The 16206-nt window shown below is 38.0% G+C and overlaps 1 protein-coding gene across 3 annotated transcripts in view; it reads right to left on the bottom strand.

The window, feature by feature from the left end:
- Cad87A (cadherin 87A) overlaps nt 1-16206 on the bottom strand; it is a 672761-nt gene that overhangs the window by 182872 nt on the left and 473683 nt on the right. For all 3 annotated transcript variants that reach the window (XM_089252829.1, XM_089252827.1, XM_089252828.1), the window contains 5 exons: nt 14625-14738; nt 14398-14518; nt 14154-14293; nt 10356-10491; nt 9903-10189 (listed from right to left, as the gene is read on the bottom strand). In XM_089252829.1, coding sequence (XP_089108955.1) covers nt 9903-10189; nt 10356-10491; nt 14154-14293; nt 14398-14518; nt 14625-14738 — 798 coding nt within the window. The remainder of the gene's footprint in view (nt 1-9902; nt 10190-10355; nt 10492-14153; nt 14294-14397; nt 14519-14624; nt 14739-16206) is intronic.

A 16206-nucleotide genomic window follows, 5' to 3' on the forward strand; every position in this document is an offset into this window, starting at 1 on the left:
ATACACATCAGAGAGTTTTTTGGTATTCCCAGATATCTTCTGGAGGATCCGGCTGGAGATTGTACTATAACGGAAGCATCGCCCGGTCAGAGGCATACCTCTAATCAACAATGACTGTACGGACAAGAGTCATCGTCAATTTCTCAAAGAGTTACAGGTATATTCACGAACCCCAGAAGTATTGTGAATAAAATTGACGCTTTGTGTTGCTGCATTCAGTCATACGAGGTCAACATTCTGTGTATAGCAGAGATTTGGTTACATCAGTCAGTTTCGTCTTCCTTGATATGTCTACCAGGATACAATATTTTCCGATACGACAGAGAAACTACTGTGGGAGGAGGTGTATGCATTATTATTCGAAGCAGCCTGAAACCTAAGCTGGTGAACGTGCATAATGGAAATCAAGATGTCGAGATAATATCGGTGGATATAAAAAGCGGAAATAGGAAGTGCAGGCTTATTACGGCGCACGTTCCACCAAATAAAGCATGCAATTTAGATCATTGGAGTGAGTTTTGGAGAGAACTAAGGCATTACTGCTCTGCATGCTTTCCGGTGATTTTGGTCGGGGACTTCAACATGCGGGGAATCGATTGGATAAATGGGAGAATCTCATCTGAATTGGAGTCACAGTTCATATCAATATCAGCAGAACTTGGACTCGTTCAGTTGGTCGATTTTCCCACGAAAGGGGAAAACTTCTTAGATCTTCTGTTTGCTACCGATCCTTCAGTGGTCTACGACATATATGCACTTCCATCCTTCTGCAACAGCAATAATCCACCGCACTCGCCGATACACTTCTCATTGCATATTACAACAGGATTAGATTGCCAATCAACACTAAACTATTACAATGCAGATTATCCACGATTATCAACTATTGTAAAAGATCTGTAGAACCAAGTACTGGCTGGAACTATCTCAGCTGCGGATGCTTTGCCAGCTCTATTTCTGCGGTCTCGTGAACATGTTCCCCGTCAAATGAGATTTAGAAAAAGAAAAAATAAGGTTTTACGAATGCTAAACAATAGGAAATTGCATGCTTGGCATCAATATAGATCAATACAATAATACAATTGGCATCAATATAGTCAAACCACTAAAGAACAATACAAGGTCATGGCTAGGAACTATGCAAATTATGTCCAAGAGAAAGAGAGTTTACATCTCCTCAACCCCTGTAAAAATCAAAATCGGAACTTTTTCCACCGAGATGTCCGCAGTAGACTTCGTGTATCCCAGGACATACCAACGCTAACTGTGAATGGTACCACGATAACGGAAGATTATGAGAAAGCAAACGTTTTTGCGGACATATTTTCTGATTCATATAATTTCAGTTGTTCCGGTTACAACCATTGTTATCATGGCCTTATGAATGATCATCCCTTCTTTCATGACATGTTCAACACTCAGACCTCAGAGGATAAAAGCCATTATTGCTTCTCTTCCTGGTCGATCATCTCCGGGTCCTGACGGAATACCCAGTTGTTTCTACAAACGTCTTTCAGACCCGATATCTTCTCTGCTTAGCTCAATCTTCGAATCTATGACTATGAATCTATCCCATGCTCTTGGAAATCTGCAGTTATTAGTCCAATTTATAAGAATAAAGGCTCCAGGGCAGATCTGAATAATTATCGCCAGATATCGTTAACTGATATATCCTGCAAAATTTTCGAGAGATGCATCGTCAATCAGTTACTTCCATTTGCCGACGAGATGGGCTTAATCCCCTCAGTTCAGTTTGGCTTCATTCCTGGCCGCTCATTACCAGTGCAGCAGTTGATTTGTCATGATGTAAGGGAGAATGCTATAGACTATGGACAAGAGATTGATGTAATTTACGTCAATTTCCAAAACGCATTTGATAAAGTAGACAGATTGTTACTACTGAGGAAGCTAGCTTGCATGGGGGTTCCGGATAAAGTTGTGAGGATAATTCAAGAGCTGCTATCAGACAGAGTTCATCAGGTTCGCGTAGCCAGCGTGATGTTTAAAGAATGTCAGGTGCCAAGCGGAGTCATCCAGGGATCGGCGTTAGGTCTGATCTTATTTACTTTGTACACTTACGATATTACTTAATCTGTGTCACCCATCTCTTTCGCTGAAGACATTAAGTTATTCTCTCCAGTGGAAAACACTAGGGGCCTAAGAACTGCATGCCAACAACTTTTCCAGTGGAGTTGTCAGTATAAGCTACCTATTTCATCATCAAAAAGTGGATCAATGCATTTAGGTAGACGCACCGATTCTGAATATTACCAACTAGGTAATGAAACGTTACAGCAATTGGATACATGCATGGATTTAGGTATTGCAATGAGCTGCATTCTGGATTTCACTGATCATTATCATGGCAAAGTCTGCAAAGCTAATAGAATTTCATATGTTATGTACGGCATACCGTAAGTGTGATGCGCATAGGTTGTCATATGCTTTCTGTGTGTATGTTTGGCCGACTCTGGAGTTCTGTTCGCAAGTATGGAGCCCTTACAAAATCAAGGACATAAAGCTTCTCGAAAAGCCACAGAGGTCGTTTACTAAACGACCTGGCATGAGCGGTCTATCTTATTGCCAGAGACTTCAATTTCTGGGTTTACACTTGCTGGAATGGTGTAGAATCACTGCAGATCTGAAGATGTGCTACAAACTAGTCCACCAAATTGTTTATCTAGCATTGAGAGAGCCTTTTTTTGAGATCATAGACAGGCGAGTTAACCTACGTAGGCATCGCTTCCAAATAAGAATACCAACGGCTAGTAGGGATTGCTTTTTCCACAGATATAGATGCCGTGTGGCAAGAATATGGAACAGTCTTCCATCAGAACTTGTATGTGCCTCCTACGCAAGATTTGCTTCCGCTATTAGGGATTTCGACCTGACTCCGTATGCGAAGTGCTTCCCGTACTGACTATTATTATTTTTTTTTTTCCTTCCAGTATAAGTGCATTTCATGCCTTCTAGGGTTATTGTAAATAAATAAATAAAATAGTGTGCCACAAAAAGACAAGAGTTTCTCAATGTAAATCTTGCCAACCATTTCTATTCAAAAACGGTCACACAGTGTCTACTTATCTCCCTCTTTATCCCTAGCGCAAAGCCGCTCTTATGCGGATTTGCCCTAGCGCGTTTTTGTGAGCAGGGGTGACACCCCCACTTTGTGTTGTAGTTTTGTATCTTCTTTCCATTTCCTGAAACCACCCCCTTACCCCAACGTGTCTCTGTGGTTGCTCTCAGAGCGCTTTCATTAGTTCAAACTAGAGCCAGACAAAACCTGATGCTTCCTTCCAGTCATGGCAATAGCAATTAAGCAGCAGCCCCACTGCTTTGGAATGGCCATTGTCCAGCAGTTCAACCTACAGTAATTCAAAACACAGATTGGGCTGTACATGAAAGGACCAGATTGGGGGAAGAGAGAGGTGTGAACTTTCTTCGTAAAAAGTATAATGAGGAGGAAAAAAATGAAATTGTTATACTTTGTACATATGCCCTCGCTTTTATTACTCATCCGTCATTGAGAACCCTAGAAATGTTGCCGCAAAAGACTGTTCTCTAAAACTAAACAATAAAAAAGAAAGACAGGATAGACCTTGCTCCAGGCCAGTCTTCCAAAACCTTTTTATTCCATCAGCCTCCGAATTCGGTGGTGACCATATGGCGGGAAAATAAACAACTATAGTTCAGAAATTGCTTGTTCTATTCTACCCATGTTCCCACATGTTCGATAAATTTTGGCCTTCCTGGTGATCCCCCCCCCCCTGAATTTTCTCTGTCCAATGACAAGCAGTTTTGAGATAAGTTAGAAAAGGCGATAATAGTTTTACTTGCCTTTGCTTAAAATGCGCGTGTTTTTCATGTCCATATGATATATATTCACCGTCAGTGTTTATTATTGGTAACTGGCTACTATGGGAAATTCTCACGCAGAGCAGCAAGGAGAAAAAATGTTTTCTCCTTGCTGCTCTGCGTGAGAAATTGCATATGGATTCTTAATGAAAGGAAGCAGATTTTATACTTCAGTGAGTTGCCTTTCATCTTAACTACTTTATAGTATTATTACCTTTGTAATAGTGTATTCTGTTTCTCATACCCAGGGGTACTGTTTCATACCAACAATATTTTAATGTGATACCTCACAACAACGATACTCAGTACCCCGATAAGTCCCTCTTCTACGATATTTTTTTCAAATCTTGTTTGGAAATGGCCTTAGTCTAAGTAAACTGCCTCCCAGTATAATGGCAATAACTCTACAGTAGTGGTTCTTAATTTCATTCTTAAAATTGGTACAGGGTGATTTTTTTTCAATACATTTTGAGCATTTTTAAAATTGAAACCATTTCTTTACCATGAACGCTTGATGAGATAAGGGCAGAGATAGGAATAGACTAAAAGGACACCCTGTATATTGTTGTACCAGCTGGAATCAACAAGTAACGAACAATTCATTGGAACTTTTTTCCAAATTTTGCAAAATGTTATAAAAAAAGTAACTTTTTTTAGTTTAGTTTCTGAATTTACTGAAAAAAAAGAAGCCACAAAAAAAGGTTAATAGTCGCCGAAAAAGAAATTGAATAATAAGTAAAAAGAGTTTATAAAAATTGATTAATGCACATAATCAATGTAAGTGATTGCAGAAAAAAATAAAGAATAGAAAACATTATTCACGGAGGTGAAGGAAGGAAAGTCATATTGCATTTGGGGGTGCGGGATCGAAAAAAAGGGTAAAGGCCACTGCTCTTCACGGATATATTTTCTAGGTCCGCAGAGAACAAAAGGCTTAGATTTGCTGTACCAGTGGTTTCCAAATTGTGTTCTGTGGCACCATGGCATTCTATCCATTCAGTAATTCAAAATGGTATGATTTATTAAAACATTTCTTATGATAAAATGTACAACAGATTTTTAAACCTTCTCACATCTTGTGGACCGGTGAAAAATTTCGCTGACAGGAAAAAAATAAGATCAAAATAGAATAAATTCGCACACCTGGTAATGGCTAATGCAGAAATAAAACCCAGTATTGACAAATATAGAATCAAGGAACAAGAATGTTTGATTAGTACGGCATCTGGCTTTGTTGAAACAGAAGTTCATATGCACTGACTGGGTGGCCAAAAAAGAAAATGTCACAGTGTATCACAGGCTGGTGCAAGTCGTGGCGGAAGTATAGTCCACCGATCACGAGAAGAACACTGGGTACGTCACGTCGGATGATTCTATTATTTACTTTTAGGTAAAGCAACTGCTCATCGAGAAAAGTGCATTAGCAACGGCTCTTTCCTGTTTGGCGTCTTTAGTGCTATTTTGGCCTCCTAGATATTTCACTAAAAGCGCCACGGCAGTGCTCTCGATAACGTCGTCATCGCAGTGTTTTTGTTATTATACAAATACAAATACAAATACCACGCCACAACAGGCAAATTGCCCAACGAGGTGGCTGACTTAAGAACATCATGGATCCCCGAACCATTTTTTGGAGGCCCTACCTACTACTGCTACACCACACATGCACCCCGCATGTGTGGTGTACACACCCCCCCTGCCCGCAGAACCCCCAACGAATCGGTACATGCGAGAATGTGCGTGTACGTGTAGTGAAACCTGACGTGAAGTTTTTTGTTTCTCTGTAATGCTTGTTATGTGTAGCGCTGCCATCTGCCACCAGTTTTTCTAACTATGAGTGAAGTGTTTATGATTGAATGATTTATCGTTGTAGGACTGTTGCTCTCTGTGGCGAGACTTTTTAATGGGGAGATCGGCTCGCATTTGTGCCATGAAGTTGGGAACTACAGAAAACCAACTTCAGCAGACCACCACTGTGGGGTTCGAACTCGGATCCTTGCATCGCGAGTCCGTCACTATAACCACTCGACCACCACAGCGGCATAACACCAGCATAACCTGCATAAACACCAGCTGTTGGACAGTGTTGTCTTAAGGCATTGTCGCATTAGATTCACAAAAATAAGAATAAGATCTGGTTGAAATTTTCCAGAATTTACGTGGTAGGGCCTCAGAAAAATCACTTGGTCCGGGAAAGCCTGTGATGCTCCTAAGATGGCCCGGCTGCTCGAGCACTTACGGCACATTATTTTAATACAAAAAATATATTTTTTATCCTGCAGAAGGGATTTTTCCCAGCCTTTTTTTAATAATCAGTGTTCCATGCATCAAGCTGAAGCCGAACACTGCTCATATAAAACATTTTCGACCATGGCCCCCAGAAGGATGGGCTACTACACCGCACACCAACTCTGGTCATATATCGCCATACTGTAATTTCCAACCAGTGGAGTTGGGTGGGAAATGAAGGTTCCATCCATCTGTGGTCGCCTTAGGCTCGGTAGGTAAAGAACTTGCTTCGAATGTTCTATGCCCACGATGCATTTGACTCCTCCAGAAACAGTTCGCAAATCACGCCCGACGTAAAGCGCTGTTGTGAGCCGTATTGCGCTCTGTAGGAAAACAGTCATGCTGCTTTTCTTATTGGTGAATGGACGGCGTGTCGCGCTGGGTGGTTCACGTTGTGCGCGGCACAAAAAACCTTCTTTATATGACAGAGCCCGGGACACGTCTGGTTTTACAGGAAGGGGGGGGGAAGACGGAACCCACTTTTTTTAACCTTCAGAAAATAACTTTCGGGTATCTTTATGATAGGGGGTCATTCAAGTATTACATCAGTGTCAGCATCGATGGGGGGGGGGATTTCCGATTCGCTGGCTTTTGATGACCGGGGGAGGGGGGGGGGGGTTTGGATGATGCTTATACGTCATCAACCACCCTTTTATAAAATTATAAAAACATGAAATATTCTTAATGGCGTCTTACTCGGTGCGCGAAAAATGAATAATACTTTTCACTAGTTTGTAGGCACCTGTGAACTAACATTCTCCCTATTGAGTTCCCTACAGAGCCACTTTAGTGGTCTCCTAAATACTTAGCGGATCCAAGTGATCTGGAAATGTGTCGCAGGCTGCTTGAGTGCTCTGAACCTGTGCCAGCATCATACAAGTGATTATGCTGCGGATGACTTAACTGATGTAGAACTGCACTGGTGGCCGCACCAATGCTCTAAAATTGTGTCACATGTCACTCAAGGGATCTCTAAATGTGCCACAGATCCCTTAAATGGTCTGGAATAGTGCGACGGATTACTTAAGTGATCTGTAAATTTGCCACTTGGTGCATTTTTACAAAGACAGGCCACAGCATAACCCCAGCATAACCACATTTGGTCCGCACAGGCCAAATGTTTATCACGGGTCAAGGATTACCAAGGGCTCAGAGGTAGGGGCGCAATGAATTTCTTGAGCAATTTTGAGTTTTTAACCTTCAAATAGCATTGAAAAATTGATTGTACAGTATAATAACATATAAAGATATTTTCTTTCGAAATTTTAATTCTTTTAAAAAATATTTTCTTGCATTAAAAAATAAATTTTTGATCGATTGTCTGTGGGGGGGGGGGAAGAAGAGACACGAGCCCCCAACCCAGATTCCACCCGCGTACGTTTCTGATCTCACCAATATGCGTTAGAAGGAAGGGGTCAGAGCGCTGACGAAATTTTGCTGACGGGGAGGGTCATAGTTTTGCTGACTTTTTCTGACAAAAATAGCTAAAAATTTGCTGACATAATACTCAAACGGCCCCTTATTTTAAAGCATACGTGTGCTCAACCCATGGCCTAAATATGGGCTGCCTCAAGTGGCCCGGTAGACTTACAAATAAATTAAGTGGCTTGCGGCACATCTGTACCTCATTTAAATGACCTGCAGCATTTTTCCAGATCAATCAAGTGGCTCGCGGCAAATTCTTTCTTCAACTGAGCGGCCCGAGGCGAATTTCTCAATCACTCAAGTAGCCCACTGTACATTCCCAGATTGCTGGAGTGATTCGCGGCACATTTACAGATCACACAAATAGCCTGTGGTGCTGTTCTAGATCACTTAATCAAGTGGCCCGCGGCATGTTTTCAAATCAATGAAGTGGTCCCCACACTCTTCAAAAGGTTGAGTTAAGTTGAAATGCGCTGCGAGTCATTCAGATGGTCTGAAAGTGTGCAGCGTAACACATCTGGAAATGTGCCACAAATCACTTGAATGATCTGAAAGCGTGTAGAAGGCCACTTTAGTGGTCTGGAAATGTGTTAAGAGCGCCACTAAAATAATATATAAAAAAAATGCATTTTGCCACTTGAAGTGGTAATGTATCGCAGACCATTAGGTGATCTGTGTGCTGCGAGCGACTCAAGTGATTTCGAAGCATGCAGAGGGCCACTCAAATGATCAAATGTGCCTCCAGCCACTTAAAGTAACCTGCAAAACAACTACGTGTCACTTAAGTGAAATATGGGGGGGGGGGGTTGCCGCTGGTCGCTTAAGTGATCTGGAAATGTGCTTCAGGTCACTTAGGTGATCAGGATATATGCAGTTGGCAGCTTAAATGATCTGGAAATCTGCCACAAGCCACTGAAGTAATCTGGAAATGTGTCCCCCCTTAAATGATTTGATGATCGTTTGTGGGCCACTTGTGTAGTTTTGTTATTTGTCCTGAACCACATGAGATAACTCAGAGGGCCACAGGTTAGCATGTGTGTTTTAAGAAAATGTGTGTCTTTGGAAAAACCAGACATTCATGAACATATGCAGGCCATTCTAATCTTTGTATCCTTCGGATGTAGTGTAACTCCAACATTCAGTAGAGTGTGGGCTATTTCATTGATTTTGAAATGTGTCGTGGGTCACTGAAGCTGGCCAGAAAATATTTCTGGGTCAATTGAGTACTCTGAAACTGTGCCACAGTGACCTGTAAATTTTCCACGGGTCAGCTAAATGATCAAGAAATGTGCCGCAGCACACTTAAAGAATGTGGAACTGTGGCGCAGGTTACTTGAGTGATCTTTAAAAGTTTCATGGGTCGCTTGAGTGCTCTGCAACTGTGCTGCAGTGATCCCGCGGGTCACTTGAATGACATGTAAATGTGGTGCAGGTTACTTGAATGATGTGTAAATATACATGGGTCACTTGAGTGGTCTAGAACTCTGCCATGAGTCACTTAAGTGTAGATGAACAATATCGCAGGTTACTCTAGTGATCTAGGAATGTGCCACAGATCACGTAAGTGAAGTGGAACAGCGACTCGGGTAATTTGAGTAATTTGGAACTGTAACGCGAGCCACTTGAATGACCTGAAACTGCTGCAGGTTCTCTTGAACGATCTGGAAATGTGTCACTTAGTTCATTTTTTGCAAAATTAGGTTTGAAGCTGAGGGCCACAACAGATGACTCCGGGGCCACATTCGGCCCATGGGCAATGGGTTAAGCATGCGTGTGCTACATTTCTATGGCACCTAGACAGGTTTTTTTTCTTTCTCTGAAAAGCACGGGGAAAAATGGATCGCAATCATTAATTGAACTTATAAAGTAGCAGTAGAAATTTCATTAATTTGTTTTCAGTTTTGCTATTTACATTGTTTTTGATCCCACATTCTGTGGAAATGAAAGATTTTTAAATTCGTTAGAGACAGAGGGAACTAATTTGAGTTTCTTAAAATATCAATAGATAATACTATAATTAAAATATATAAGGTGTGAATCTCAATGGCACAACATTTTTAAATGCCACGATAATTTGGGAATTCAGTTTTTCCCTCCTATTTTTTTCCTATTTTTTGTCAATGGTTTTCCTACTCTTTTTTTCAAATTTTCACTTCAAGGCCTGTGTATATTAACATTCAATTGTATATATTAATTGTATATGGCTATGGGCGATAACATAGACAAAAAAAAAGGATAAACAATTTTTCAATCAGAATTTTTTCAAATTTAAATGACTGATAATTTGAAAAATTTATAAGCCAAATTACATAAGTTAGAAAATAATATCATACTTTAATTGATGATCTTGCAATTCTGAATGGTTCAGTTTTTTCTTTTGCAATAACAGTGATCACAAATCGTGAGTGGTCATATCTGCTCATCAACTGCAATGAAACAAGATGTCCAGTATTTGTAATATTGAATGGAGATGGAACTGGTCTCACACTGCCAACTGCCCCAGGACGATACAGTCTTACATTTTCAATAATATACTCAAACTCTGCGTTCTTTCCTTCATCCAAATCAACTGCTGTAACTGATAAAATTATATCTCCAGGTTGAGTTGATTTTTTAATTCCTTCAAATAAGAAATAACAATTGAGAAGATGTTATTAAGGGCATTAGAAAAACATTCAGATAAGACAATTTTTACTTTGTCTCAAACCCAAAAATTTTTCATACAAGTCTGAATGTTAATTAAAAAAATAGAAATGAGTTTTGCTCTTTTTTCAAACACAACTCACCTTTATTATAAGGCTCATGTGTAAACACAGGAGGATTATCATTAACATCAGCAATAATGATACGAACTAATGCAAGAGATAAATCTTCTTCATGATAACTTCGCTGCTTTGCTGAAAACCCAGGATCCTCACTCAACTTCAAAAGAATAAAGTAATTTACAATTCAAGACAATAATATTGCTTAATTCAAGACAATAATATTGCTTAATTCAAGACAATAATATTGCTTAATTCAAGACAATAATATTGCTTAATTCAAGACAATAATATTGCTTAATTCAAGACAATAATATTGCTTAATTCAAGACAATAATATTGCTTAATTCAAGACAATAATATTGCTTAATTCAAGACAATAATATTGCTTAATTCAAGACAATAATATTGCTTAATTCAAGACAATAATATTACTTAATTCATGAAAACAAGAGTACAGTACAAGTACAGAGTGATTCAGAAAAACAGCCAAACTAAAAGGGCAATTCAGACATGCCATAACAATCAAATATCACACAGGAACATACAGGCGCAAACGCCATCTACAGCAGCTATAGGGAGTTGCTGTGTGACACATGTTCAAAGCAAGGGTGCCATGGACTTCAGATACCCTTCAGAAAGTCGCCAAATGTGGCACCTTGGAAACCTTTATTTTCTCTGTGCTTTTTGCCTACTCCAACTGGATTAGGTATATTGTCTTCTTTGTCTGCTAGGGATTTAAACCTGCTTGGCAAAATAATATTAATAACGGATGGTGGGGGAACGTTATAAAAAAATAACATTTTCTTTCTGATTTAATTAAATGCGGTTCAAGTTCATCAAGTCGACACTAAAGGTGCCCAACGAAGCCGGGCACTTGCTATATCATTTATTGATTTACAAATATTCCAATACATTTGCATTGCGATAAGCTGCTGCATTTCTTTCTCATTTTTTTACTATTTATATTGATGGTAAGGGATCATGACAAAGTAGAAGTGAAATTGCATAGTTTGGCAATGTTTTTCGGAATTACTCTGTATATATATGTATGCCAAATGTAGAGGGACACCATGTCACAAAAGGGAAATTCTACAGTAGAGGCATTTAAAGTGTGTTTAGAATGTCTTTCTATGGAGCTCACTTATTTTTTAAAGTGAATATCTGTTATTCATTGAAAGAGGGCTTAATGTCCTATAATGTCCCTGAATAGTGTAAAAGTACTGCAAATTAAAAGCATTATTCCAATATACAAGAAAATTGACATAGTGCCCTTCACTTCCAGCACACTGATATATGGTGAAATTGTGACTGATATTTTGCAAAGCAAAAAGTATGTATTGTTATAAAGGGATTGGAGTGAAAACTTGATCAATAACACAATACATGCTAGACACTGTTTATTAGCATAATGAATATTGTTATCATTTAGGTATTGTGACTTCTTTCACAAAGTATGGAATAGATCAATACCACATGGAAGGAATTCTGAAAAAAATTATCAGCACTTTAAATTATGTTATTAACTTTTTTTCTGTCAAAAGTTTTTTCTTTTTGCATATTTTGAAACAAATGTTGAATCAGATTAATTTTTTCCCTATAGGTTATCATGACTATGTAAGAGGTCGAAAGGCTTCTTTATTGACAAAAATTTCCATACTCGGTTTTTACACAATAACCTAATCACTCTAATAACTCTAACCTAAGACCATAATAGTTGCTATGATCCATGTATGTGTAGTGCTACTTTTGAAATTTTTTCCCCATAGTGAAGGCATGTGTAAGGTTGAAAAAAGTCCTTATCTTCACTTCATAGTCAGTTTCTTTCAACTCATCAAATTTACACTTCCACAGCCAAGAGACTTTCACAAGAGAATCTATGGAACATACCATCCATTATGAAAAGTATCATGATTTGTAATACTATACACATTAGACAGTCCCATTCGAACTCCTCAAAATGGCTAAATAAAAAAAAAGAATAATTTCAGTTAAAAGATAAAAATTCTGTTTTAGAACAATAAGGAAAAAATGGCACAATGTGGGAAAGAAAAACTGAGTTGACCTGTTTCCATGTATGGTACTGAACCATCTTTCCATCGTACTTGAAATGGAAATTTTTTCAGACATAGTTATCAATCGGTTATTGTTATCAGAAACTTTTATAGTCTGTTTCAGGTTAACTTTGCAGTGAAGAGAAAGACAGAGTGTGTATTGCTTTGCCGCAAAAGATAGTTCCCTTATATCGGAGGTTTACGATGATCCTTTATACAGAATATTTCAATTTTTTCTAGGATTTTGAAAAAATACTGAAAAAATATCGTTTTGAACTGATGTTTATTAATTTAAAATTTTTAAATTAGAAAAAATATTGGTTACCATTATCAAAAATCCATAGCAACGGCAACAACATTCTGGCGCGATATCCTAGAAGTATCCTGCGTTTACACATGAAAACAGAGTTAATCTGCTTGTTCTTAATTAATTTTTTTATTGGCATCAAAAATTTTATTTAACATTCATTTTTTCCATATAAAATTTAAAAAAATAAAAAATCCCCAAGTTTTTGAGAGCTATGGTTAATATAAAGTGTTTTAAAATTATACATTGCTTTCATATTATAGTTTGGAATTATTTTTATAAGTAAATTTCAGCGTTACTTACGGCATATCAATGACAGCACGTAAGTGACACGCTGATATGAGAAAATTATTTTTTCTAAATTTTAAAACACTTTTCAATCAAGAAAACAAAACAAATGATTTCAAAACCTAACTTTAATTTCTGAAAATAATGGCAGTGTTCTTTTTACATTTATAATTATTACTAACTTATTGTGTAATTTTTTTTACACGCATTAAAATTTTCTTAGTGAGATTGGCAAGAATCTGCCATACTTTACCAAGGCTGCGCGTCGATACATTTGGTTAAGAGGCTTTCATTCCCATAGCAACGAGTGATGCGGTTCCCTCGTAGCTTCCCCTTCACTGCAAAGTTAACCTGAAATGGACTATAAGTCCAGATGCAATCACATTGAGCGGTGTGTAGTGCTGGCATAGATGGAATAAGTAACAGGATCGTAAAGGTACTGTAACAAACCAGACCAGACAACCCTTGACCCCCAAAGCAGAATGTTTAGTACTGTTCTGCGACGAGCCCTCAGCTGACTGGAAATGTTCTGCGGTAAAAATCCCCATCCATGTAATAGTGTTTTTTGCACTTTTTCTTAAAACTCTTCCAAATTGTTCTGCAGTAGAGGTAATTGTTCTGCGACGTACATCGCAGATTTCACCACATTCTGCTTTGGGGCCCTTGACTACCTGGTTCAACAGGTTTTCAAACCTTGTCTACTCAAGAGCTTTCAAGAAGGCCAAACTTCTACTATTCACAAAGAGAAAGGAACCATTGGACTTGCGCTCATATTGGCCAGTCTTGTTCCTTTCTCGTATCGGGAAGGTGCTAGAGAAGCTCCTGATGCAGAGAATAAACTTTATTTCAAGATAGCAAACTGGTGGGGTCCCAACCAGTTTGGGTTCTGCCAAGGTAGATCTGAAGATGGCTCTCAGAGATGGCTGTCAAAGCAATGATGGATGAGCTGATCAGGCATTGGAACAATGGCAATGATTTGGTCTATATTATTCGTTGATGTAAGCAGAGGTTTTGATGACCTCAGATATGTTCACAAGGTGCATGCGTAGTTTAGTAGTTCTATACAGCTTGGCAAGAGCATAATAAAATCATCTTAACACTTTAATATCTCTATCAATTCTAATTTTCTTTTATAACAGAATCTCAAATTATTATACAAACTAAATGCATTACCTCATACACAGTAAAATCTGGATTGCTAGTGGCCTTAATGACTATTTCATATACAGCTCTTGTCTCACGATCATATGATGTATTTGATTTTATCAACCCTGTTGTTTTCTCCATCATGAAAAAGCCCCCATAGTTACCATCTGTGAAAAATATATTAACACTCATCAAATACATTGTGAAGAAAAATGATGCAAAAATAAATAAGAGAAAAATCATCAAGGTATCAATTGAGACAAAATCTTACCAATAATGTAATAGTATATAAGTGCATTATCTCCTTCATCTTTGTCCTCAGCAGATATTCTTCCTATGACATGACCTCTTGGAAGATTTTCTTTCAATGTAAATATAAATGGGTTTGTTCCCTGTTAAAAAAAAATAACCAATATGAATTCTGATTTGGATTCATTTTACTAAATTTATTTGAATAAGAGATATAAAAACTGATTTTTTGCAGATTTTTTATGGCACCTGAGTTCTGGGAAACTCTGGATAATTATCGTTGACATCCTTCAGGGTTACAGTCAAAAAACTTAGTGTTTCATAAAATATTGGCAGGCCATTGTCTCTTGCTACCAGTACTACCTAGAAAATTAATTTTATATTGAAGTTTTCATTCACAAAAAAAACTAAATAAAAACCAAGTTCAAATTTCAACTTATTTAATTTTTAGGTGTAAAAAAAATTTTCATCTCCCTTCAAGGAGAAAATACAAACAAAAAATAAGTGTAGATTTTGATGTGCATATAATGAACTGAATTTCTTGCCACATGTATGCACAAGAAAGGCGAATGTGACAATTCATCATGATGACTCATGAACATCAGTGTTATTTCTTGAGATCTATTGATCTGATAGCACCAATCAAAAATGTACCCACGAGGCAATATATATTGTTACAAAGGGTAGAATTTGAAGAGGCTATGAAAGGTATGCATGGCATGCAATCATTAGAAGAGAAGAACAAGATTCTAAATGGACTCGGACAGTAGAATTCGAAGTGAGAAAGGCTATGTTTGGAAGGCTGCTCTAGTTTTAGCAGTTCTAAATAAAAATCATGTAAATAAAGCCAATTATTTGTTCTCGAATTCTAGTTTCGGTGAGTGTCTATCCATCTTCAAGTCCTCGGCAAAGAACCCGGGAGAGATCCTCGCGACGGGATGAATCTGGTGACAGAGGTTCAACGAGTGACCCACGACACGACGCTTCACAAATTTTGTAACACAATATAATTTAATGCATCACATTCATGCAACAATGATTTCCTTATTCTGTGTTTGATTCAGGGTTGTCTTAAGAGTATCGTGGGCCCCAGGCCAAGTGATTTTTTTCTGAGACCCTACCTGGCAAATTCTCAAATTTCAACCAGATCACATTTTTGAGGTGTGCCCAGGTGGGCCCATGCCTTAAAACAGCACTGGTTTGATTGGAATTTTTTACGGTTTTTTCTCATGTAGCTTAGTACAAGATTTCTTGATGGCTTTTTTTAAAATAATTTTTTATGCATATTTTTCTGGTATATACACGGTTAAGACAATGACCAGGATGATAACAGACATATTTTTAAATATGAAATGGAGCCAAAAACATGTAGGAGAACAAAAACAGAACTGATGCAGTTATTAATAGAGATGCAAATAATAAAAAGAACTAATGTAACAAATTACATACAGTTACTGATAATTTTCTCACAAGTCCTTGAAATAAAACGAGGATGAAACAGAATGCAGGATGTCACCAATTTATTTTTGCATGTACAGTACAACCTCTCTCTTGCGGCCATCGATGGGATAAAAAACTTCGTCCATAAAAGAGAAGGTGAAAGTTAATCAGGGGTTTGAAATGCATGCTTTTATTATAATAGGGAAAAATATTATTTGGCCATAAAAGAGGAATGACCACATCTGAAGGGGTGTCCATTAACAAAGGTTTTACTGTATTTACATAACACGATAGATAAATAACAAGAGCAGTCTACCAATAAGGGGTCTCGTCTTCTTGATACTATTTCAACAACTGCATTAGTTCTCTTCTGGCAGCGCCACCTCATAAA

Source organism: Pholcus phalangioides, unplaced genomic scaffold (genome assembly GCF_987345545.1).
Source record: "Pholcus phalangioides strain wild (caught in Gottingen) unplaced genomic scaffold, Ppha-v1.0 ptg000031l_1, whole genome shotgun sequence".
NCBI classification, from domain to species: Eukaryota; Metazoa; Arthropoda; class Arachnida; order Araneae; family Pholcidae; genus Pholcus; species Pholcus phalangioides.